Source organism: Myxocyprinus asiaticus, chromosome 9 (assembly GCF_019703515.2).
Source record: "Myxocyprinus asiaticus isolate MX2 ecotype Aquarium Trade chromosome 9, UBuf_Myxa_2, whole genome shotgun sequence".
Taxonomy (NCBI): domain Eukaryota; kingdom Metazoa; phylum Chordata; class Actinopteri; order Cypriniformes; family Catostomidae; genus Myxocyprinus; species Myxocyprinus asiaticus.
In genome coordinates this window covers 31,243,435-31,268,220 of record NC_059352.1, presented here as the reverse complement: position 1 = coordinate 31,268,220, position 24,786 = coordinate 31,243,435, and the positions used below count along the sequence as shown (strand labels likewise).

The 24,786-nt window shown below is 39.0% G+C and overlaps 1 protein-coding gene across 2 annotated transcripts in view; it reads left to right on the top strand.

Annotated features, from left to right (window-relative positions):
* Positions 1-24,786, top strand: part of tgfbr3 (transforming growth factor, beta receptor III) — a 189,439-nt gene that overhangs the window by 55,290 nt on the left and 109,363 nt on the right. For both annotated transcript variants that reach the window (XM_051707490.1, XM_051707491.1), the window contains exon 3: positions 11,532-11,719. In XM_051707490.1, the coding sequence (XP_051563450.1) occupies positions 11,532-11,719 (188 nt within the window). The remainder of the gene's footprint in view (positions 1-11,531; positions 11,720-24,786) is intronic.

The following is a 24,786-nucleotide window of genomic DNA, read 5'->3' as shown; positions in this document are numbered from 1 at the left end:
CATGCTGAGCTACCCAAGCCCGTGATTGTGAATTTTTTGAACATTTTGAAGATGCTAAATTACGAATTGATTTTTGATATATTGAATGGTGTTGCCATGAAGATGCAATAAAGGGCACAAATGTGAAACAGGAAGTTCCTTATATCTTCTGTGCGCATTGTATGATTTTTATGAAAATTCTGCTGTATGTTTGGTAATGGGGGCTGATCACATTTTTGCAGCTATTATGGGTCACGGTCATAGCGCCACCAACTGGCACCAGGAAGTAAGGCATTTTCAGACTTTTAAATAGTCCTCTTGTGTTTACATAAATTGCTTCAAAATTCTTTAGAATAATGTCAAGACACTACAGATGTAAAATTGTAAAGGGATATTTGATATCTTAAATACTGTTGCCATTGCAGTTTATTGTGCAAGTGAAAGCAGTTTTTAAAGTGAAATAAAAAAGCTAGTTCTGCGCAGATCCGATCACCGGTGATCACTGGCAGGTGCATGGCGGTTAGAAATCTGTCTGACTTGCTGTGATGTTATGAAGATGAATGTCAAAAAATGTACAGCGAGATCGAGGCGGCGTAGTTGCTTTTTCCGAGTTGAGCGAACTGCAAGCGTGATGGGAAATGACTGGAGACACTTCTTAAGGGGGAATTAAATAACAGCTACAATGACTGTCTTGTTCATCATATTTATTTTCATTTAAAGCAACATAATTTAAATTGTATCCACTTTATTAACAACAAAGCACATAAACTTGAATCACGTGATATCTGCCTTTGATCTCGTAGCGGCTGATTCACTACGAGAAGTGAGAACTGTCCGACTTGACAGCTCATATTTCACTCCTCCTCTGACTGCAGTTGTCTACTCTCATCTACTTTCAAGGCGAGGCGTTTGACATCGCAAACGAGTCTATTGCAAAATGTGCATTGGCTATTTGCCTAGATCAACCCGGCCAATAGATCTCTAGTAATGGTTTGACTGGCAGGTCATGTAGGCAATAGAAGAAGTTACTGTTTACAAACAAACGCTCCGCCCAGCCCCTTCCGGGTTCTTTTGGTTGCCCAGAAAAGAACTGCTGTTTATGGGCGCTTTGCTCAAATCGAGCTGAAACTGTCCAAAAAGTGCTGTTTGTGGGGTTGAAACATCCCGTTTCCCACAGATTATTGGAGATTAGGGCTTCTTCAAATTTCCACCAGATAGTTGCATCAGGAAAAACTCAGGATTTTACATAAATTATGACATTTCACAGGTCACCGTCATTGTTATCGCGTATGCTCTATTAGACACAATTGAGCCGCAGCAGCTGTTGGTGGATATTAACTTTTTTTTACGAAGAAATCACGCAAACTCTGATTGCAAAAGGCTGTTTTTAATTTCCAAAGTGCTGTTGATGTGACAGATATGAGGTCAAATATGATCTAACGATGATCAAGACCACCATATATGATATAACGGGAGGAACGGGACCCGTCTTCACCACCGCCACGCATGGACTACTGTTTCAGAAAGGTGAATAAAATAATGTCATACTGCAAAATTAATGTCTTTGCATTTATTTTGAATGCAGTAAATAATATTGTTCAATTGAAACAGATGTTATTACGTTTTATAATGGAATATGATCATATTGAAGTAAAATGTTATTATTTGTTGTATGTGGGTCAATAATTTAAGCAGTTAATACACATATTGTATGTCTGATGGTAGTTTTCATTTCTAAGTACCCAAATTCTTAGGCTTTAGAAGTGTGTTAAACGTGTGAGGATGTGTATTCATCAACCTGTTACATGTCTGACATAATCATACAGCCTTACTGAACCAAGTTTAAACTTGTTTTGCTGATATTTCAGAAAAGAACCCACATACTTCCTTCATTGTAAACCATAGATATTCCTTTATAATAATTTTTTATTAACATTAAAATACATTATTACATTCTATAAAGCGTAAAAGGTTATTAAAACTACAGCTCTGCCTATTTCCACCATTGAAATCTGCTGCTCGAAGCGTGGTTTCCTGCAGTGTGATGTCAAAGTAATTTTATCTATAGTGTGAGGTTTCCATGGTTACAAGGTCTGGCTTTTCTCAGTTTAGAAAGCAACATTAACCATGTGATCATTTAGAGCGATCCAGAGGAATAATCTTGTATAATTTATGGCAGAAAAATATAATATGTTTGTTGAAAATGGAAATAGTTGCTGGCTCCAACTGCTAACAGCACTTACATTGTAACCAGTTATTTTAGAAGTTATTATAATATTTCTAATCTTGTAAATGTCTTATATTATGTTGTGCAATAAACTGTTGTCACTTAACATGTGGTGTGAGAGGTGTTTCTAACATAAGTTTTGTTTAGATCCCAAATTTTATTTCTTACTGTCCCAAATTTATGGCATTTTATAAAAAATAAATAAAAAAACTGGTCCTGTCCTTAGAAAAAGCTTTCATATAACTGATCTTTTTACATTGTTCTCAAATTTATATTGTGTTTTTATGCCAAATTCTGCCTAGTTCCCTGTCTGTCACTCACTCGATGTTGTGTCGATGTAGTGACACTAGGGGTCACTCTTGGGAGCCCGAAACACCTCTGATCTTTTGAAAAAATGCCAATGAGAATTCGCGAGTGGAATTTGCATGCCACTCCCCCAGACATACGGTTATAAAAGGAGCTGGTATGCAAGCACTCATTCAGATGTTCTCTTTGGAGCCGAGCGGTTGCATTCAGTGCACTGAATACAATTCCTATAAAAAAAAATTAAAAAAAACTCACCTCGCTAAAGACTGCTGGATTTGACGGCGCATTTCAGCGGCTTCTCTCCCTCTGTGCCTGTGCAGTGCAGAGAACGCCCCTGGGCACTTCGGCAGAGCAAAAAAAGAGTATATTCTGAAAAGAGTATATTTTCCATTCATAAAAGAGCGGCACACACAGAACGTTTTTTTAAAGATGCCTTTCCGTTTGTGTGTTATTCCTGGTTGCGGTCGCTATCTCTATGCTTCCGATGCCCATGATCGCTGTCTTACGCGTCTGGGCGCTGCCCACGCGGAGACATCGTTCGTGGATGGACCATGTCCTCATTGCGAGAACATGACCATGGCAACGTTGCGGTCGCGGCTTGCATTTGTAAGAAAGCAAGCCAACCCAGCGGCTCCCCGTCTCGGTCCTTCTACCTACGGGTATGAGGCCGTGCCAGTTAGCGCTGGGGGCGATTTGGGGACCTCAATGGGACAACCTCCGCAGGGTATCCCCTCATGGACCTCCCATTCCCCAGCACACTTGCTTGCCCCGATCGCGTGCTCAGTTGAGATCGCCAGCTCGTCTCAGGGTGGGTTCGACATCTCGTCCGGCGCCCAGGAAGACGATGAGTTATCGAGCACAGCATCGGAGAGCGGGCTCGTCTGGTCTGACGCTGAGGCTTTGGCTGGGCTTCCTCCTTCGGGAACGGTCGCCCAGTCTCAGGCTGACACGGAAATGATGGACATGCTTTCCCGGGCGGCCGCGAGTATCGGGCTAGAGTGGAACCCTCCACTCTCCCCTGAACCCTCGCGGCTCGACGATTGGTTCCTGGGCCCCCATTCCTTTCTTCCCGGAAGTGCATGAGGAGCTGACAAGGTCGTGGGAGACACCTTTACTACACGGTCCCGATCTTTCAGAACTTCCAAAACTGACGGCTGTGCAAAACAGTTCTCTTGATTCTGAGATAACCTTGGAGGAGCTTGGCGAGCTAATTAAGGCCTTGCCTACAGGCAAGGCTCCGGGGCCAGATGGCTTTTTAGATCTTATGCTACAGAATTGGCTCCACTTTTGCTAGAAGTTTATATGGAATCATTAAAGAATGGAAAGCTTCCGCCAACCATGAAGCAAGTCCGAAGCAGTCTGATTCTTAAAAAGGACAAAGATCCAAGTGAGTGTAAGAGTTACCGTCCAATTTCCCTGATCCAGCTAGACGTTAAAATATTGTCCTGATTGCGTAAAGTTATGACATCTCTTATACATATAGATCAAGTGGGGTTTATTCGGGGCCATAGCTCTTCTGATAACATTAGGCATTTCATCAATATTATGTGGTTAGTGGCGAATGATCAGACTCCGGTCGCTGCCATCTCACTTGACGGCGAAAAGGCGTTTGATATGGTAGAATGGGATTCTCTTTTTAAGATTTTGGAAAAGAACGGGTTCAGCAATACTTTTATTGGTTGGATTAAGTTACTTTATTGACACCCAGTAGCGGCGGTACAAACAAATAGATTTATTCAGATTATTTTACTCGGGATAGGGGCACCCGGCAGGGTTGCCCTCTTTCCACATTATTGTTCTGTCTTGCCCTGGAACCATTAGCAGCCGCGATAAGAAAGGAGGATGATTGTCCAGGGCTAGTGGCAGGAGGTGTGACGCATAAACTTTTGCTTTACGCAGATTATATTTTATTATTCATCTCCGACCCTACTAGATCTATGCCTTGCCCTATTTCAGGAGTGGTGCTCGGAGATGGGGAGTGTGGCGGCTTTCGAAGGAGGTTCATCTAGAAGACTGGGGAATTTGGACTTGTTTGTGGGGAAATGGGGCAAATATTTGGTGTTCTTGGAGGGCTCTCGGGAGGGGCAGTGGAGAGAGAGGTATAGTTGTTAATGTGTGTGATTATTATATATACAGGTGCATCTCAATAAATTAGAATGTCGTGGAAAAGTTCATTTATTTCAGTAATTCAACTCAAATTGTGAAACTCGTGTATTAAATAAATTCAATGCACACAGACTGAAGTAGTTTAAGTCTTTGGTTCTTTTAATTTTGATGATTTCGGCTCACATTTAACAAAAACCCACCAATTCACTATCTCAAAAAATTAGAATATGGTGGCATGCCAATCAGCTAATCAGCTCAAAACACCTGCAAAAGTTTCCTGAGCCTTCAAAATGGTCTCTCAGTTTGGTTCACTAGGCTACACAATCATGGGGAAGACTGCTGATCTGACAGTTGTCCAGAAGACAATCACTGACACCCTTCACAAGGAGGGTAAGCCACAAACATTCATTGCCAAAGAAGCTGGGTGTTCACAGAGTGCTGTATCCAAGCATGTTAACAGAAAAAGATGCACAACCAACCGAGAGAACCGCAGCCTTATGAGGATTGTCAAGCAAAATCGATTCAAGAATTTGGGTGAACTTCACAAGGAATGGACTGAGGCTGGGGTCAAGGCATCAAGAGCCACCACACACAGACGTGTCAAGGAATTTGGCTACAGTTGTCATATTCTTCTTGTTAAGCCACTCCTGAACCACAGACAACGTCAGAGGCATCTTACCTGTGCTAAGGAGAAGAAGAACTGGACTGTTGCCCAGTGGTCCAAAGTCCTCTTATCAGATGAGAGCAAGTTTTGTATTTCATTTGGAAACCAAGGTCCTAGAGTCTGGAGGAAGGGTGGAGAAGCTCATAGCCCAAGTTGCTTGAAGTCCAGTGTTAAGTTTCCACAGTCTGTGATGATTTGGGGTGCAATGTCATCTGCTGGTGTTGGTCCATTGTGTTTTTTGAAAACCAAAGTCACTGCACCCGTTTACCAAGAAATTTTGGAGCACTTCATGCTTCCTTCTGCTGACCTGCTTTTTAAAGATGCTGATTTCATTTTCCAGCAGGATTTGGCACCTGCCCACACTGCCAAAAGCACCAAAAGTTGGTTAAATGACCATGGTGTTGGTGTGCTTGACTGGCCAGCAAACTCACCAGACCTGAACCCCATAGAGAATCTGTGGGGTATTGTCAAGAGGAAAATGAGAAACAAGAGACCAAAAAATGCAGATGAGCTGAGGGCCACTGTCAAAGAAACCTGGGCTTCCATACCACCTCAGCAGCGCCACAAACTGATCACCTCCATGCCACGCCGAACTGAGGCAGTAATTAAAGCAAAAGGAGCCCCTACCAAGTATTGAGTACATATACAGTAAATGAACATACTTTCCAGAAGGCCAACAATTCACTAAAAATGTTTTTTTTATTGGTCTTATGATGTATTCTAATTTTTTGAGATAGTGAATTGGTGGGTTTTTGTTAAATGTGAGCCGAAATCATCACAATTAAAAGAACCAAAGACTTAAACTACTTCAGTCTGTGTGCATTGAATTTATTTAATACACGAGTTTCACAATTTGAGTTGAATTACTGAAATAAATGAACTTTTCCACGACATTCTAATTTATTGAGATGCACCTGTATATATATATATAATTATTTTTATTTTTTATTTTTGTGAGTGTGTGTGTGTGTATACTCGTATGTGACCACAGGAATGTTTGTTGAGGGTCAGGGTGGGGTTGGGGATTGGGAGGAGGAGGGGTAATTTTGGGGGTTAAATGTTGATTATGTGTATATATGTTTTGCTTTTCTTTATTTAGTGTATGAATCAATAAAAAATGTTAATCACCAAAAATGAGTGTGTAAGACGGCCTCTGTAGCACCCCCATTTTCAACTAAAGTCACCAAAATTGGTACATATATAGTTCTCATCAAGCCGGACAACTTTTGTAATTCTAGTTATTAGCTCCACCCAACAGGAAGTCGGACATTTTGGATTTTTTTTAATATACAGGCTCTGAACTTTTAAATACTCCTCCTAGGGGATTCATGCGACTGTCACCACATTTAAACAAAATTATGCCAAGTCATTGAAGATGCATTGAAGAACTTATTTTTGATATATCAAATGGTGTTGCCATGGCGAGGCATTAAATTAATGGCAATAAATGGGAAACAGGAAGTGTCTTATATCTTCTGCGTGCAATGTGTAATTTAGATCAAAATTGAGTTGTATGTTTAGTCTTGGGTGCTAATCACATGGATGTGACTTTTTTGGATCACGGTCATTGCGCCACCACCTGGCAGCAGGAAGTGTGGCTCTTACAACAGACTTTAAAATAGTCCTCTTATATTTACCCAAATTGCTTCAAAATAGTTTAGAATAATGTCAAATACCAAATGCATGTGTCCACCTTGTGTTGTTTTCCGAAAGCCACCGGGTGGTAATGGACCCATGGTGCTTGGGCCCGTCATCGCTGTTGCAGCTATATTAAATATTTAATGTCTTATAGTCTTCAAAACTATTTCTTTTTTCCAGATAATTGGAAAGAATAATCTGACCTCATCAATTTTTTATAAAACTTTTCCCCAGATGACCAATATTTAATATAAATTTCCACCTTGAAACATCCACTATTGAAAGCATTTAGGATTATTATTTTTCCTGTTTGCAATTTTAATGATAGGTTCTATAGTCAAAAGCATCCTTCTGCTCAGAATTGGATATATAACCCCTGATATCAATTCCATTTTTGTTGGCGAATTATACAACAAATGATCAGCTTCCCTCTATTATTGTCCAAATCATCCATATTTTCTTCCCCAAAGCACTTTGTCTGTGGTTCCTTTTTGATGTTAAGTAAAAAAACAGCATGACCAATGAGAGCCGTAATCTTTTGGCCATCTTCCACACTTTGGTTAGCTGGTGCTTGTTATTCCTCTGTTCACTCTTAGAAGGAAAAAGTGAGTTTGAGTGATCTCAGATGTTGGTGAGGGACGGAGGCGTGATGTCGTCAGTTAGACAGGCAACAATGTCTGTTCCACTGGAGGAACAGAAGGCAGTGGAGGAAGAAGAGCTATTGAATTCACACATGTACCCTCAAACAAGGTTTTGCGATTAAGGCTGTTAACCTCTTTGTCTGCAATTCTAAAACCTTTAATTCTTCTGCTGTTTCTTCTCCCAAAATGGCTGTTCCCATTAGAGCACATCAAAGTGCACTTTCCTTGAGTGATGGGGCTGACGTCAAAGGCTGTGAGACCAAAAGAGACTTGCGAATGGATAGAAATCCCAAGGTCACTGAGCCCTAAATGTAGCCGTTTCTGTCATCACAACAAATACATAGGAAGTCTTAACTCTAACTGGCTGGCATAGTTTATCAAACACTTTCTTTGTTATCAAACAACCAAAATCTGTCTTTACAAATCTCCTTGTTTACCTGAATACATACACTACCGGTCAAAAGTATTTGAAATTGATGACTTGGACCAAATAATAAAGAAAAGCAGCCAATAAGTGCCCAACATAGATGGGAACTCCTTCAGTACTGTTTAAATTGCATCCCAGGGTGATACCTCAAGAAGTTGGTTGAGAAAATGTCAAGAGTACATGTCTGCAAATTCTAGGCAAAGGGTGACTACTTTGAAGATGCTAAAATATAACACAGTTTTGATTTATTTTGGATTTAGTTTAGTCACAACATAATTCCCATAGTTCCATTTATGTTATTCCATAGTTTTGATGACTTTACTATTATGTGAAGAAAAAAATTATAATAAAGAATGAGTGTTTCAAAACTTTTGACCGGTAGTGTACATACGACAGTTTGAAGGGTGGAATCTCTCTCTTTCTCTCTCTCACATACACTTAAATGATTTCCAAATGTTTTTCTGATCATTATCACAGTGTGTTTGTGTGTTTATCATGGTGGAGCTGAAATGTGAGTGGCGAGTGGTGTGTTTTTCTCTGTTGACACAAAGAGAGAAAGAAAGACTTTCAGAAGAGCTTAACCTCAAGCTCTCTCACGGGAGATTACATCCTCAGTAAAAGATCGATTGTGTGTGTTTGCATGCATCACTCAGTGTGGATGAGGAATGTGTGCAAAAACAATTCATTTTACAATCAGTCAATCACTTTCAAGTAGTGTTGACTATACACCGGGTTAGTGGGATGTTCCTCTGCAGAAATTCCACAGCTGAAAAGTAATTCAGTTACTGTAGATATGCTTAAAGTGTATTTCTCTTGTCTACAATTTTTGGAGGTCTCATCCTCATGTATATTGTTTGCTAATGTGGATATAGTTGGTAGGATCTGCCAGTTCATATTTGATTGGCTGGCCACTGAGCATCTTCCAGTTAGCTTCACACATAGTTTACACACATTTTCTACTAATTGCAATATAATTTAGAGAAATAATATTTTCACATTTCTTGCATAATTTAGCTAAATTACAATTGATTTGAAGTGACAACCAATAAAAATATTCCACTTATAAGTGATATTTACTTTGATTTTGATTTTTCTTGAAACACCACTTGTCTCATATTTGATCTGAAGCATGCTCTTCACTGGAACTTTTGTCAATTCTGTTAACAAGTATACTAACTAACTAAAAAAAAAAAAAAAAAAAAAAAAAAAAAGGTTTATTAGGAGCAAAATTCTTTGTTGTGGTGAAAATGAATCCACAATTGTGGGACAGTTGTAATTTTTGTTAAATTTATAGGAATATATTTGAAACAATAAATATTGAAATATGTTTTGTTTATTTCACTCTTTGTTTAGATTTTCATAGTTTTAAACCTTTAATAATTTGTATTTTTATAATGGATATTCATAGTTTAATATTAAAAGTCTGAGTGTGGGACAAGACTAAAACAAATCTATACATAAAAGACTTTTAAAAAAGTACCAAAAATAAATGATTAAGGCTTTTGTTTTTTGTTTTATCATTGTGAAAAGTTTTATTGTCAATTTTATTGTGACCATCATTTAACAAAAATAAAAAAGTGGAAATCTGTTAGTTATAATTAAATTAAATGGAATGAAAAGTTTCCTCCTTTGAGTGTTGACTATATCTTTGTTTTTCAACATTTGTTGTTGACATCTGCTCAGGTTGTGCTTAGCTCGTGTGGCTGATGGATGAATGCACAATCATCCCATGATCCTTTGGTCTTTTTTGGCAGGAGAATGTAAAGGCCCAGGTATAGTTCGTTTTTCTGCATTATAGATCTGATCATGCCCAGTGGACCGCATTGCCTTCCAAAGTAAACTCTTTTGACCTTGAGTAAATACCATCGGGTTTGACACATGCACACTACAACACGGACAACCGAAGTATACTTTGGCCTTAAAGCATAGCTGTAGGGACCTTTGCACAATCAGCACCATACACTCTCTCTCTCTCTCTCTCTCTCTCTCTCTCTCTCACTCTCTCTCTCTCTTTCTCTCTCTCACGCTCTGTCTCACTCTCTCTCTCTCTAAATTCCTGTACTAGAGTCCCACAGATTAGGTTCCTTTTTATCTCTGAACCTAATAGAAATAATCTTCATTCATCCTCCCTTGTGATCATGCGGCCATTTGGCATGTCTGTGTTTAAAGTTGACCTTAAGCTGGAAGGTGCACTGCTTATTAAAGCACAACTTAAACATAAATATATCTAACGACCTGCAGTGAATTGGACCAGACAAATCTTGTGACCATTCCAAACTGCAGTCAAACCTTCTGACCGTCATTTCAATGCAAGTGCCAAGAGGGTCATGTTTAACATTCATCACCAGCGGCTGAACAGTGCAAGCGCAGTATCATTAGCTGTGGTTATCTTCACACAAAGCTTGTGTTTTGTTCCTCATTATTCCATGGTCTCTCTCTGTTTTGTATTTCAAGGTCATGACTCGGAACGTGTGCCTGTTGTGACTCTGTGATACAAACACATGACTGTTACACCTTTGTAACAGTTCCACTGACCTCCTTAAATGTAGGCCAATTAGAGGACCCTCAGAGACAGGAGGGCACTAACATGTGAAGCCTTTTATCTTTCTGAAAATGATTAAGAGAGGGTAAATCTTCCCATTTAGGGAGAGAGAGATGGTTGTAGAGAATACAGACGCTATATTTGAAAGGACAGATGGGTTTGAGGAGTCTTGAATTATAAGACTTAAAGATATAGTTCACCAAAAAATGACAATTCTGTCATAATTTACTCACCCTCATTTTGAGTTGCCCTGGCATAACCTGACTTTCATCATTTAAATATAATCCCTGTGTTTGCCTTTGGGGCTGAAGTCACATTTATATCTAATAATACAAGGTATTTTTAACTAATACTAACTAGACATGTTAGTGCATGTCTAGTTAGTACATTTATCTTTAACAAACCTATCAAAGTAGATAGCAGGCACAACAATGGTGCTACAACATTAGCCGCCATCTTGATTGTTTTGGGTTGAATGGATCACATGACTGCGTCACATGACAACAAATGCGTCATCGTTTTCAGATATCTCCATTTTCCATTTCTACAATACAACGCAAAGACGTCTCAGTGTGGATGGAAGGCCAATAGGCAAAGAAAAATATGAATTTTCAAACTAAAATTTATTAGTGTGGATGTGGCCTTAGTGAACCCCCCCCCGTGTTTTGACTCTTTTTATGGTCCTCAGTTGCATAATTAATAACAGCAGAGCTTCAATAAGAAAACACGGCTTGTGTTTGCTTTCGCACAGAGTTTCTAAGGGTTTTTATCATATATGTGTTGCAGATGGCCATATTGGGTGCTTTCAGCTCTCCCTGAACTTGGGTGGATTTGAAATGACTTAACAGGAGTCAGTGCATTAGCCGGTATACATTCAAGTGACGAGCATTGAGCTGTAAAACACTTTAGTGCCAACACCAAAGCAATAGCTATGTGTTTGGAATAATAGGGTAGAATGTGTTTATTTCGGATGTTCACATCGTGTTTTGCATTATTTACAGGTCCATTGTCTCGGAGCCCTTGTGAACTGCTGCCAGTTGGTGTGGGTCACCCAGTTCAGGCCATGCTAAAGAGTTTCACCGCCCAGTCAGGCTGTGCTAGCCGAGGAACCACCACCCTCCCTCAGGAGGTACACGTCATCAACCTACAAAAGAGCCATGAACAAAGAGCTGAAGAGAAACCAGCAGAGGTGAGATTCCTTAACTACTTGGCCTACACTATCCTTTTGACAATCACAAAAGATAACAGAGATGGTAGCTTGAAGGACATTAAGAATACTTAATTTTAAGTCAGTGAGCCTAACAGCTGAACACAGGCAATATTTACATTTTTAGTGAATTGTTGGCACACCTCGTAATCCAGGACTGTCCCATGTGAACTGGAACACCTGGTCACCCTAATACACACCCAACATCTTTGTCAAAAAACCCTGTCAACCTAAGATGTGTCATAATTAAGCTATAGAACAAGAAAAGGAGTTATGTTTCACGAATAAAAATGTTTATTGCTTTCATACAACAGTTTTGCCAAGTAAATAATATAAAAATATCAAACAAGCCCCAAAACAGTTCAGAGAAATATTCAACAATTATTTTGAGCTCAATGACTTCTGGTTAACAAATACATAGACCAGACCCAGTAACATCTTTTATGTCTTTATTTGTACAGAGTAGCATTTGCGTATATAAGTTTGCCCACATCGTTAAGGCAAAACATTTTGCTGTATTATTTGGCGTGTGCTACAATGTGTTGTTGTTGGTAGCACCTTTGCTGTGGCAATAATATGGGCGTCTTCTTGGTATTGTAAACGTTAAATACCCTACACCCATCCACAGAAGACATAATTACATGATTCTAGAGACTTAAATGTCTTTAGTTCCTGGCGTGTGTAAGCATTAACAGTGTGCATAAAGTGAGGATATTGATGCATGTGGGTAATATCAGAACCAGAAGCTTTTTTTTTTTTTTTTGGAAGGATCCATTCCACCAATTAAGTTTATCTTCATATTTATCTTTTTATAACACTTTGGTGAAATATTATCCAATGTTTCTATATACACTCGGACATGATTTTCGCCCTCACATTGTTTAGAATTTCTTTCTTTCTTTTGTTAGTACCAGAGAAATGCAGTACTTTGTTTACCAGTGTCTCCCTCCAACATGGCAGCGAGGCCGTGTTTGATGACGAAATCGAATACTATCTAAAAAAAAAGCATTGATACTGTATCACATATTATCAGCAATTTAGAAGCTATATCCTACCATCATTCTGTGCAACCTATATACCTATCCATTCAAAGCTGAGTCTGAAAGTGTACATCTGTAGCACTGGAGTAAAACTTTTGTCTTCACCTGTAAAACATCTCTGGTTTGCTGAAGCTAGCTTTGCCTCCTCAGTCTGCTTGTGGTTTGTCCTAGCTAAGACTGGGAATGTGGACCCCATTTGACAAATTTTTACAGAAAATGTTTTAAATTGTAAAATGTTTACTGCTTTGAAACATCAAACCAATAAAACTGGAAACCAGCAGTTGTATAAATTAATTCTTGGCAGTGTTGTTTATTGCAGGTTTAACTTACAATGATAAAGTAGTTTTAAACACTCTGATTGGAGCTTGGCTGTGATGAGCTGGCTGAGTTGTTAATATGTTTTTAGTTCTCTTTTTAGTTGGTGGGGATGTAGAATCAGCAGGAGGAGTAGGGTGCACTCACAGGGCCTGCATATCAGATTAATTGATGTTGTAATAGATGGAAGGTTTCTCTGGCGGAGAGCACTGCTGACTCAAGATGTTCTCAACAAGACTGTACAATCTTTTTTTCTGTAATTAGGGCCTGTTCTTCAGACACATGCACAAAATTATACTCTGTTACACACAATAATATGATAAGGTTCTAATAGGAACCTTCCCTGCTGTGGGGGCAAAAAAGAGAGAAAAAATCTGCATAGCTGGTTAACAGTGTATGTTTTGGATGCTGGTCTCAGAATAGAATGTTGGTGTATTACATTGTAATAAGTGGTAACCTCCAATTTAGTGGTGCATTCAAGCAAAAACTCATTTTGTTTATCTAAAAAACAGGTGCTCCGCAGCGATAGAGACAACAGAACACAGCACAGCAGCACACAAAACAGAGAACAGAACTCACTAAACATGCCTGAAGAGTTTGTAGTCGAAGATTTTATGCATTTTTATGCCCAGACTTATTTTTTTGAAAGTTTTTGGACTGGTGCCAGTTCACAGTGGACGGAGTTACCCGCGCGATGCCGAAAATAGAAAACAAGCGATCGCTTCTCACTGCTGGTTAGGACAAAAACTCTGATTACCATAGAAAATATACCTTTTATCGTGTGTTGTTTGCCGTCAGTTTAGGACACGGTGTGACTGTGGCTGCCTGTAGCCTCCTCTATGATCCTGTTTGATTTCTGAGTAAAAAAAAAGGCTGGGCATAGAAATGCATAAATGATTCAACTACAAACACTTCAGACGTTTAGTAAATTCTGTTCTCTGGTTTGTGTGCAGCTGTGTTCTGTTTAGTTGTTGCAATCGCTGTGAAGGACATGTTTTTAGATAAAACGAGTTTTCTCTTGCTGCGTGAACTGTTGCTCTTGTGCCCTATCATGAACGTGCACAGGAGAACAATGGTCAGTGAACATTTTCACTAAATAATACATTAGATTTCGGTTTGTTTCTCACCAGACCTTATCGTATGCTTTCATAACAATCATGAGCCTCATACAATAATTTATTAGACTTCTGATTTATACTTTTGCATTCTTTTGAAGCTTGAAGAGGTAGTCACCATAAACTGCCATTGTATGGCATCACTGATTACAACATTTTTTCACAATTTCTCCCTTTTGTGTTAAGAAAATATAGGGTTATAAAAACACAGGGGAGAGTAAACAATCATTAAATTTAAGTTTTTGGGTGAACTATTCCTTTAATTGTGAAAGGCTAACATTTATTTGAATTAAAAACAGTTATGACAGTTCTGTTGTCACTATCAAAGATCATTGTGACATATTGGCAACCAGTAAACACTATGAGAGCATCACACACAGTAGAGATACTTTAAAAAATAAGAAAGATATGTCCATTACAAGTTCCAAAACCACTCCGGTGAGAAATCATTAGTACTGTATCTGTTAATTGTTTAACGTCTTTGATGTTTTGTTGTAAAGCAAATCACTAATTATTAAGCAACTGCGTGAAAACTAGAGCTGAAACGATTAGTCGATGTTATCGACAACATAGACAATAAAAAAATGTAAAAACAATTTTTCGTTGTCAAGTAGTCATCTGATCTCATTTAACGTAACATTGCTTGCTTTTGGTTTTCCCCGCTGGACATTTCAGTGTAAAAAATTTGACCATTGTCACATATTGTCTTAATCAGGCTGCGTTATTAAAAGTTAAACTGTTGTTTTTAATGGTATTATCACAAACATATATCTCTGAGTTAAATCGGGGATCTCACAAAATAGCGCTAAATCTAGGCACGATTGGCCGATCACAGATTTAAATCGGCCGATCGATCAGTGCATCCCTTCTCAAATTTTGACATTTAAGGAGCTATTTATACCTGATCAAACTCTAACCTAATGTATTCAGGTTGATTCAGTGATTAAAATTTAGATGTTGAATCACATTTTGTAAGTTAATGTTTTTTCCTCAGGGTTCTTAGCTAGCTAAATCAACAAGACTTCCTTGGTCAACCAGCTTCACTAGAAAGTCCATACTAGTGACCAAGGCTTCACCAACAAAGCTTTGCTGGTGAACTGCTTGGCAATACTGGTCTCAAACCAGCACCAAACCAGCATAAACCAGCCTGGACCAACATCAAAATTCATGCTGATCTTTTCAGAAGTGTTTTCTGCCAAAGTTTCTTGCTTTTTAGTCTTATTAGTGAGCTGTGATTATGGAAAGAAAATATGTACTTTGAAAAAGATTGGCCTTCAAGTTTATAGTCTTCACATATCCCAAGAAAAATAGTAATGGGCCTCAGGAAAGTTGGGTTAACTTTTTGAGGCTTTGTCTGGACATTTGTGAGCAAAGAGGGAGGAATGAAGAGGGAGCGAGAGGGGCCAGAGGAAGAAAGAAAGACAGAAAGAGTGCAGCCTGGCTAAATAGGTGCAGTTATTGGCCGCTATCAGCCACGCAGGTCGAGAGCAGCTCTTTCTGCCGACGAACTCTAAGTGGCTCGGGCTCATAGCTGTATAGAAATACAATATCGGGCCCTGCCGTCACAGACAATGGCGGCTTTGAACTGCCTCCCTTTCACTGCTGTGTGTTTTTTGCATCAGGAGGAGCAAGCACCAGTCAACTGGGTCGGCGCAGACAAAAAGCTCTCTTCTTTACCCCCGGCAGGGTTCAAAGAACCCTCAGATTTCCCTCTGTGGCACTCCATTAGACTGTTGCCCATATCCATACCATGTTCTGTGTGCCCTCACACTTTGTAATCAGGATCACTGTTAAATGGCTGTTGCTCCCTCCACCCTGACAGACAGGAAGCCAGAGAACTGCGCACTGGCCAAAGCACAGGAGCGGAGCGCTGTAAACATCCGTGCCAGAGAGATCAGATTGTTGTTGGAGGCTCCAGTATGTGAAACAAAAGCCTGAGGAATGACATCTGACATATCTCAGAAGAGTTAGCAATGAAGAGGAAGAGAGAGAGAGAGAGAGAGAGAGAGAGAGAGAGAGAGAGAGAGAGAAAGAGAGAGAGAGTGAGAGAGATTCTTTTGTGTGCATGTTATCAATGCCAAAGTCTAGAAAGATTAAAGTGTTTGATAAACAACAAAAATTATTTTATAGGCAAAATTATAGGCCGGTTAACAGAACTGCCTTATCAGGCCAGTTCTGCATTGTTACTACATATTACATTCATTGATCATGGACATTTGTCTTTATCCTTTGCAAACTTAAACATTATGTTGTCTTCCATCTATTGAACATTTTTCTTGTGAATTCTGCTGATTTAAATGTCACCAATGTTATTTAAACATAGATGAGGTTTTGAAAGATTTTGAGAATGACTTGTGAAAGTTTTGGATGTATCAGTTGGTTGGTTGAATTATAAACAAATCAGTAATGTTTTGTACCGTATGCCATCGTTTTCTAACAAAAGTGAGTGTATAAATGTATAGGTGTCGTGGTAATTAATAGGTGTTGTATATTTTTAGTTGTATTCAATATGTATCTGATACATATAAGTGTCTAACTAAAATAACTATTTTAGTATAATTAAAATATGAAATTAATATCATACTTGTGGCAGGACAGTGAAAATATTAGCAGGGCAAGTTAAAATCTGAACCATTGGATTGACAGGGCAGAAGAAAAAATCCCTTTTTTTTTTTTTTGCCCTGAAAACAAGTGCTTGAATCAATTCGTATTTGTATCACATTCTGAAAAGGCTCTTTCTAAAGCTCTAAACTACTCTAGGGGATTGGTCCACACAGCAGGTCCTCTTTATGGATAAACACAGGCCTGTCTGATAGCATGACTCCTCTGTGCGCTAGTGTCATGAATCACTTGTCGTGCTTTTGGGTTTCACCCTCTAAATGTGCTTTGTCAGGACTTTGCAATGGCCTGAAACCATGTGCTGGAGATGTGTAAAAATCAACATGTCTCAACTAGTCATCAGGATTTCAGCAGCCACAGGGCTGAAAGTAGAGTTGAGCTATGCTGATGATGAATGAGAGATGTCATTTTCTGCTATGCTATAATGCCATTAGCTTAGTTTTTGTTGGCAAATGGGTAAAGAGCTCTATTTCCTGTAATGCTATTGATGTGAGTTTGTATTGGTATCTTGATAACAGATTTGCTATTTTCTGGGCTTTATACACTAACTGGATAATAATTGAATGAAAGCCAATACTCCATTTGCATAGCACATTCTAGGGCCTATTGGAGTCCGGACTTCAATCTGTCTTTGTTAATTTTTCATATGCAGATTTATTATGCCATATTTGCTTTAATTTGGTGGGGGGAAAAAAGAAAATTACATTTATAACATGAATGATAGAAAGCAAAAAGTGACACTACCTACTTGTCCATATGTAACAGTACTCAAAAATTCAGTATTTTTACAACATAACAATTACACACTTCGTCTTTAAAGGCTGCAACATAAGAGTTGCGTGCTCTTCATGTGCTGTGCATATGGGCGGAATATGAACTTCCCCGACTAAGTCTTGTTTAAGGTAAGTTTTGTCTACACACACAGAAAGATAAGACTGTACTGCTCATCGCATTCCAAGCCGCAGGTACTGTATTTCTAAGACCTGCCTATTCTCAGTCCAGTTTTTGTTCTCAGTGATTGAAAGGAAAGATGAGAGGGAAGGGGACATATTGAACAAAAGATAAATGACAGCTGTTGGTGTACACACATCCGCATAAGAGTTCTTTCCTATCTAATGTTCTAAAGATCAGAATATAACCATAGATGTACATTGGAAACTGCAAACCCAAGATACTAACACTATTGTGCACATGCACAAATTCTGATGTTTGTCTTTGAATATCCTTGTGCACTGCCTAGAGGAGTACAGTTTTCTTTGGTATGCTGAGGTATTTCCTACTGAAACAGGAAGTTGGGGCAGCACATTTTAAATGGCTTGTCCCTTTTTTAATATATCAAATAGGCTTTAGTTTTGATCACAGCCCAGCACACACCCTTTTTCCACCGAAATGGTGTTTAGCCGGGAAAACTAAGAACCGATCTACCGGCCCGCTTTTCCACTGACTTGAGAACCGAACAATGATGTAGCTATAACTCTGATGTATAGTACATAACCAGCCCATAAACAAACACAGTCTTTGTTTACAAGTCTTACGACCTGCTTTTGATGCAACTGTCAAAAGAGATAACGAAAATAATACTTTATGCAAGACGGACAGGGAAAATAAAGAGGCTAGAGCCATTGTGCAAGTCCAGTGCAGATGAATGAGAAAAAAAAAACGAGTAAAGGATCACAATACAGTATATCAGTGTGAATGACAATATGAATGACAGTTTTGTAAACACAAAGAATAAAGATCTGGACATCCCAAAAAATCTCAGAAAAATGCCTGCATTAAACATTTATAAACTCCACCCACTTTCTTCGCATCCAACTCCCACGTTCTATAAAGGGTTCCCCCCACTGCCATATTCTCTTCAAATACAATTATCCATCACTGTGAGCTTCATAGGGCTGAAAGGTGATTACGGTCATTCGGGACTCTTTTTTTTTTGTCATTCTTATTGGAAATTCTGTTTTCAAGGACCCTATAGCATGGATTGTGCACCCTTCGAAGTGCCTTTATTACTTTAATGGTGCTTTTCTGTCATTTTGAAGCTTGATAACCCTAGACCTCATTTCACTTTGAAATTATGAATTTTAACTTTTTGGTTAACTATTCCTTTAATATGTGTGTTAATCAGTCTGTCTGTCTACAACTGTCTCTTTAGTGCCCTTTGTGGACGTGTTTCCTTTAAAAAACATGACTGAATTACTGGTCTCGAATTCAGCTTGGGTGGCTAAGAATCCAGTAAACAATAATGCCCTAGAGGAAAAAACAAGAAGCGTAGGGTCATTCTATTGTACCATTCTCAGAAGCCGCTCATTTAAAAAAAATACCTGCTTGTCACCCTGGTACAAGTTCTTGTTTTTCTTCATTGTAATCCTCTGCAAGATAAAAAATGCATTGTCTTGCTAATCATACAGATTGCTGAGCCCAAGCGATGCCTTCCTTCCGTTGGGATTTTGGGCCTCAGAATTGTTCTAATGTCATGCAAAACTATTTGTCCTTGACACGTTTGCATGGCTACGAGTGCTGCATTATTTATGGTTTACATATGAACCCCTCTGGACTATTTGTTTTGGACTGCCTCCAGATGTTCTCCATTTCTCTGCGGGGCTGCGTGTTTAGCATGTACAGTATTCCTTGGCTTGCTTCACTGTGCTAATGAAGGAGTGCAGGGTTACCAGGCAGGCCAGACCTCTCCTCACCAGTTATATTACAGAGATTTAATGCATTGGCAAAACTCAACTCTATCTTGATGCCTAGCTCAGTGTCTCCGAGGCCTTGTTCACCTTTGTGGTCTCTGACTGAATGGGAGGAGAACAGATAAATCTGCCTGTCCCTCGGTGGAGGTTTGGCCAGGGTTGAGGCTGGTTGTTGGGTCAGGGGTGTGGGGGAGATAATTTAACTGTCCCTGCTCCATGTTTCACCCTAATGAAGAAAGATAAGCACCCAAGGACATCTAGCTAAATTACAGTAAGCCTTGACATTTTACGTCCACCTACCTGAGACATTGGCACAGATGTGCCCTTCTAGATACACACACTCACGCTTACAACCCATCTAAACGCACACACCAAAAACCTCCTTCTTTCTTTCTTTTTTTTTTACGGATACACACTCATACTCACACTGTCCTTCAGTCTTAATCCAGCGACTGTGGCAGGGTCGGGTTTCATATACCCAGGCGCCACTGGCCTTCAACGACAGATGGACCAGATCCTTCAAGACATAAACAATTCAGCAAAGCCTTGATTTACTGCTTCAAAATACAATGTTGTAAACCTAGAGGGGGCGATTGGATTACTGGCCATCCCGATTCCTCTCACATGCTTGGCTTGTTTGTAATTTGCTATGGGCCATTATTAGATGTGCTCTGATTTGCAAAGCTAATAATCAGCCATCACAGCCAGAACTAGAAAATCTGGCACTCTTTAACAATTTTGTTTCTATTCATGTATTGATCATCATTATTGACTCAATCCTAAATATCCAGTGTGGTGGTCTGTTCAACAGAAGTACATTTTATTGTCTTTGGTTTTACATGATTTAAATTGTTTTAAATGTTGCTTTTGGCTTTTGACAGAAAATGATGGGGAGAGATAGCGGGATTGGGAGATGTTGCAAGATTCAAACTTGTGTCACCCTGTCTGGCTAAGTGTCCACAAAATGAGTTACATTAAAAATTAAAACAAAATAATTATAATATTTTATTTTTCTAGGTTGTGAGTAGATTAATATAAATGTGATTGTTCACATGATATTTTGTAGATAACGTGTTAATGTATTTCAGTCACGACAACTCTTGGGATAAATTTAAGGTGTTAAAATGAATTTAACAAGTTGGTAAGTTTGGTCTTAGCAGACTAGATCTGCTTACGCTGCTGCTGCTGCTACAAAGCAAGAAGACATGCTACTGCTAGAACATACACAGACATGCTGTGTTGAGCATGTAAGACATGCTGCTGCTGTTGTAAAATTAGACATACATAAGACATGCTGCATCAAGGATGTTTGACATGCTCCTGCTGCACAATTAGACATACATACAATCCCCCTGAAACTGATCTAGACATGTGGTGCTGGGGAGGAGGAGGTTTTCAGAGAGAAAACTTTCGCAGCGTGCACTGAAACCGGCTTATCTGCAAACAACTGATGCAATTTAAATGTTAGACAAAGAAAGAGCACACAATTTGATTCCCTAACATATTGTAGCGATGATAACCCATGTGATATGGTAATAAACCATGACTAATGTCTGTAAATATTTATATAATGGTGCCTCAGAGTTCATAGATGGGTGAACACACACCCTGTCTTTCTCGCAACCTCCCGTTAGAAATAAAAGCATCACTTGCCCTTCACAATGTGTGAAATTTGCAAGCTGTTTGTCATGCAGCTTCTTGGAATGTAGCTCAGGGCTTAAAGTTCATAAATTCATCTCTCTTTGTTTGAAGTGGCCATCCTCCTGTTTGTTTTGGAGTGATCCTTGGATGCTTGTTTACAGAGTCAGAACAAATGCGACTGGTCAACTATTATTGAAAGGTTATTCTCCAATCGCTCCAAATCCTCTACCTCACCTCTCAGGCTTAACTCTGTCAAACATGAGTTAAGATGTTGGGTCTAGCTCCAGAGGAAGTGTGTTTTGAGTTCATGGTCAGTCTTAAAGGATTCTTTGGTTACTTGCAAAACTATGTCAATGCAACTGGTGCGGTGTGTGCAAAAGTGTGCTGACTACTTTCTGCTGTCATGGTATGTCAACACAGTGTCACAGTAAACTGACAGGGCAAAAATGAGAGGGAACTCTGAAGCATTGCTTTAGTAACAGTGTGCATTTCAAGGAAAGAGGGCAGGAAATTAGATGGAAAACAGGAAATTGAGGGCAGTTTGCCAGTACAGGTATAGAGCTCCTTAGCTCCTTAGTTTAGAATTTTAGTCCTGTCAATATAGACTGAATTTGTCCATTAAAATATGTTTAACAATTACAGCCATGTTCCAAAGTCAAGTTTTCCTTGATCTTGTGAAATAAATTAATTTTGATGTTCTATATAAACCTACTGTAAGTTTCTGAACTCAAAACTTCTACTGCAGTTAAAGAAGATCATTTATTGTAACTTAGCTGCAAAAATTTCTCATTCCGAACCTCCACAACTTATTCTTAAATAGTACATAGTAATTTTTTTAGTATAAAACCAAAAAGATATACACTCACCGACCACTTTATTATGTACACCTGTACATCTACTTATTCATGCGATTATGTAATCAGCCAATCGTGTGGCAGCAGTGCAATGCATAAAATCACGCAAATATGGGTCAGGAGCTTCAGTTAATGTTCACATCAACCATCAGAATGGGGGGAAAATGTGATCTCAGTGATTTAGACCGTGGCATGATTTTTGGTGCCAGATGAGCTGGTTTGAGTATTTCTGTAACTGCTGATCTTCTGGGATTTTCACGCACAACAGTCTCTAGAGTTTATTCAGAATGGTGCCAAAAACAAAAAAACATCCAATGAGTGGCAGTTCTGTGGATGGAAACACCTTGTTGATGAGAGAGATCAACAGAGAATGGCCAGACTGGTTTGAGCTGACAGAAAGGCTACAGTAACTCAGATAACCCCTCTGCACAATTATAGTGAGCAGAATAGCATCTCAGAACGCACAACATGTCAAACCTTGAGGAGAATGGGCTACACAGCAGAAGACAACGTCGGGTTCAACTGCTGCTAGCCAAGAACAAAAAGCTGATGATTGATGTGAACATTAACTGAAGTTCCTGCCACACGATTGACTAATTATATAATCGCATGAATAAGTAGGTGTACAAGTGTACCTAATATAGAGGTCGGTGTGTGTATTTTTCAATAAAAAAATATTTATATTTAATAAGGTCCTTGATAATTTTCAGATCTTTACTGTTGTGAGGCACATTTCAGCATGGATTGTTTTGTGAACCTTTTACAATGTAATGCAGGCTTTGCAAACAGACTGTTATTGAAGGATGGGGCAGCGCATACTATATTTTACCTGACAGCAATCCCGCAGCCTGTGTGTAAGCACTGTTACTCATTTCAAATCCGAAGAGGGGGTTTACACAAAAGTCTAATGGTTAATTATCTCTGTACTCTCTGGAAAAATGGCAATGTAACACAAAATTACAGTTATTTTTGCTCAAAAACCTTGATTAACAGTTCAAGTGCACCCTAGGGAAAAAAAATAAAATGATCAAATAAGTAAATTACACTTTTATTTGTTTATTTCAATAGTACATGCTAACACAGGCACTTATACACAGGCAACAGCTGCAAGGTGTCATTATTGCCCTCTTATTCACATTGATCTAACATCCTTGTGTGAAATTCTTTACAAGCCTCTCTCCCTCTGCTCCCCTCACACACACAGATACACACACACACACACACACACACACACACACACACACACTTTTTTTACAGTACAAATCAGAATAAATGGTTTCCTGTGCCTGTGTGTTTTACGGTGTTACAATAGACGACACAGGTTGTGTTATCCTCTCAATAACAGAAAGAAATGCACAGCTGCATTTCGCTCTGTAATCCTCATGGCTCTGTTCCAGACCGCACCACAGCACCCAGTAATTAAGTGAAACTGAACACCTTGCAGTGACTGTGCAAACTGCTTTCACTGCCTCATCACTCTCACTGAAAAAATAACAGTACTTCCTTTCTCTTCAGCGACCTTTTAAAGTGTGGAACTTGTCCTTTTTCTGAATAATTATGTAAATGAATCAAAGATATTTTTTTTGCTTTAAAGAACTTTGAAACTGTCAGAGCTGTAGAGCAGGGGTAAGCATGTGTGCTCCACTAATATTGAGCCGTGGTGCTCATGTGGGTGATGCAGGTTTAAGTCTGTCTTGTTATCCCTTTCCCTAGTTCTCCCCAATATCCCAGCAGTTTCCCCTAGGATTTTTTCTGCAGTGGTTCTGTTTTGCTTGCGTCCCAGAGCCCACAATGCCAGACCTGTATTTAAGAGCATTCGTGGAAGAAATAGCTTACAACAACCTTAGAATCATTATAGATGGGTTATTCATGTGTGTTTTTAGTTACCGGGAGCTTTTGACACTTGAAGGGCTCTGGAAGCCAAAATGCCTCAACGCAGAAAATTACTGGCACTATTTTTATTAAACATAAATACAAATAGTTAATATCAACCTATTTAACACATATATCAGCTTTCAACACTACTGAATCACTACACCAGTGGTTCTCAACTGGTTTTACTTCAGAACCCGGATTTTACATTGGACATCAAGACCCAATGTAATCCCCCTCCTCAAATATCCCAATTGAGCCAATGCATATAAGCACAGGTAAGACCAAAGATGGCTCCTCATTACTGTGTTTAGGTCATTGTAGCTAGTATTTCTAAAATAATAATAATAATATTATTAATAATACATTATATTATTTGTTATGGAAAAATAGTAGCCTAAACACATTTAGAAACTTTCATTACAACTGCCACAGTTGTAATAAAAATGAGGTCTAATAGATTCTACCTAATAGATTATTTAATCTATTGGTACTGCTACCCTTTATTTTTGTCTACTTTTATAGTTTTACATTCTCCATAGCACTTTAAAATAGAAAATTCTCACAATAATTCAAATGGGTCGCATCAGTTTTGTGGTCTGCGCAGCGATATCGAGGGAAGCCTGTACAAAAACCAGGCCACTGGAAATTTTTCAATGGAGGGAGAACCATGGCATTGTTCTTTCCCTGCTGTCCACAACCCTATCCGTACAGACCTAGCAAGCGTTATGTTGCGTCAAGAATATTAAAGAACCGCATGAAATTTCAGCGGCGGTGCACTGCTACTGAATGCATATAGGGGAAACATGGGCATCTGTGCTAGATCTGTCAAATGTGGCAAATGTCCAAAAAAAAATTTATATACACATTTTTGGTGTTTAAAGACCCCACAAATGGTTTGTT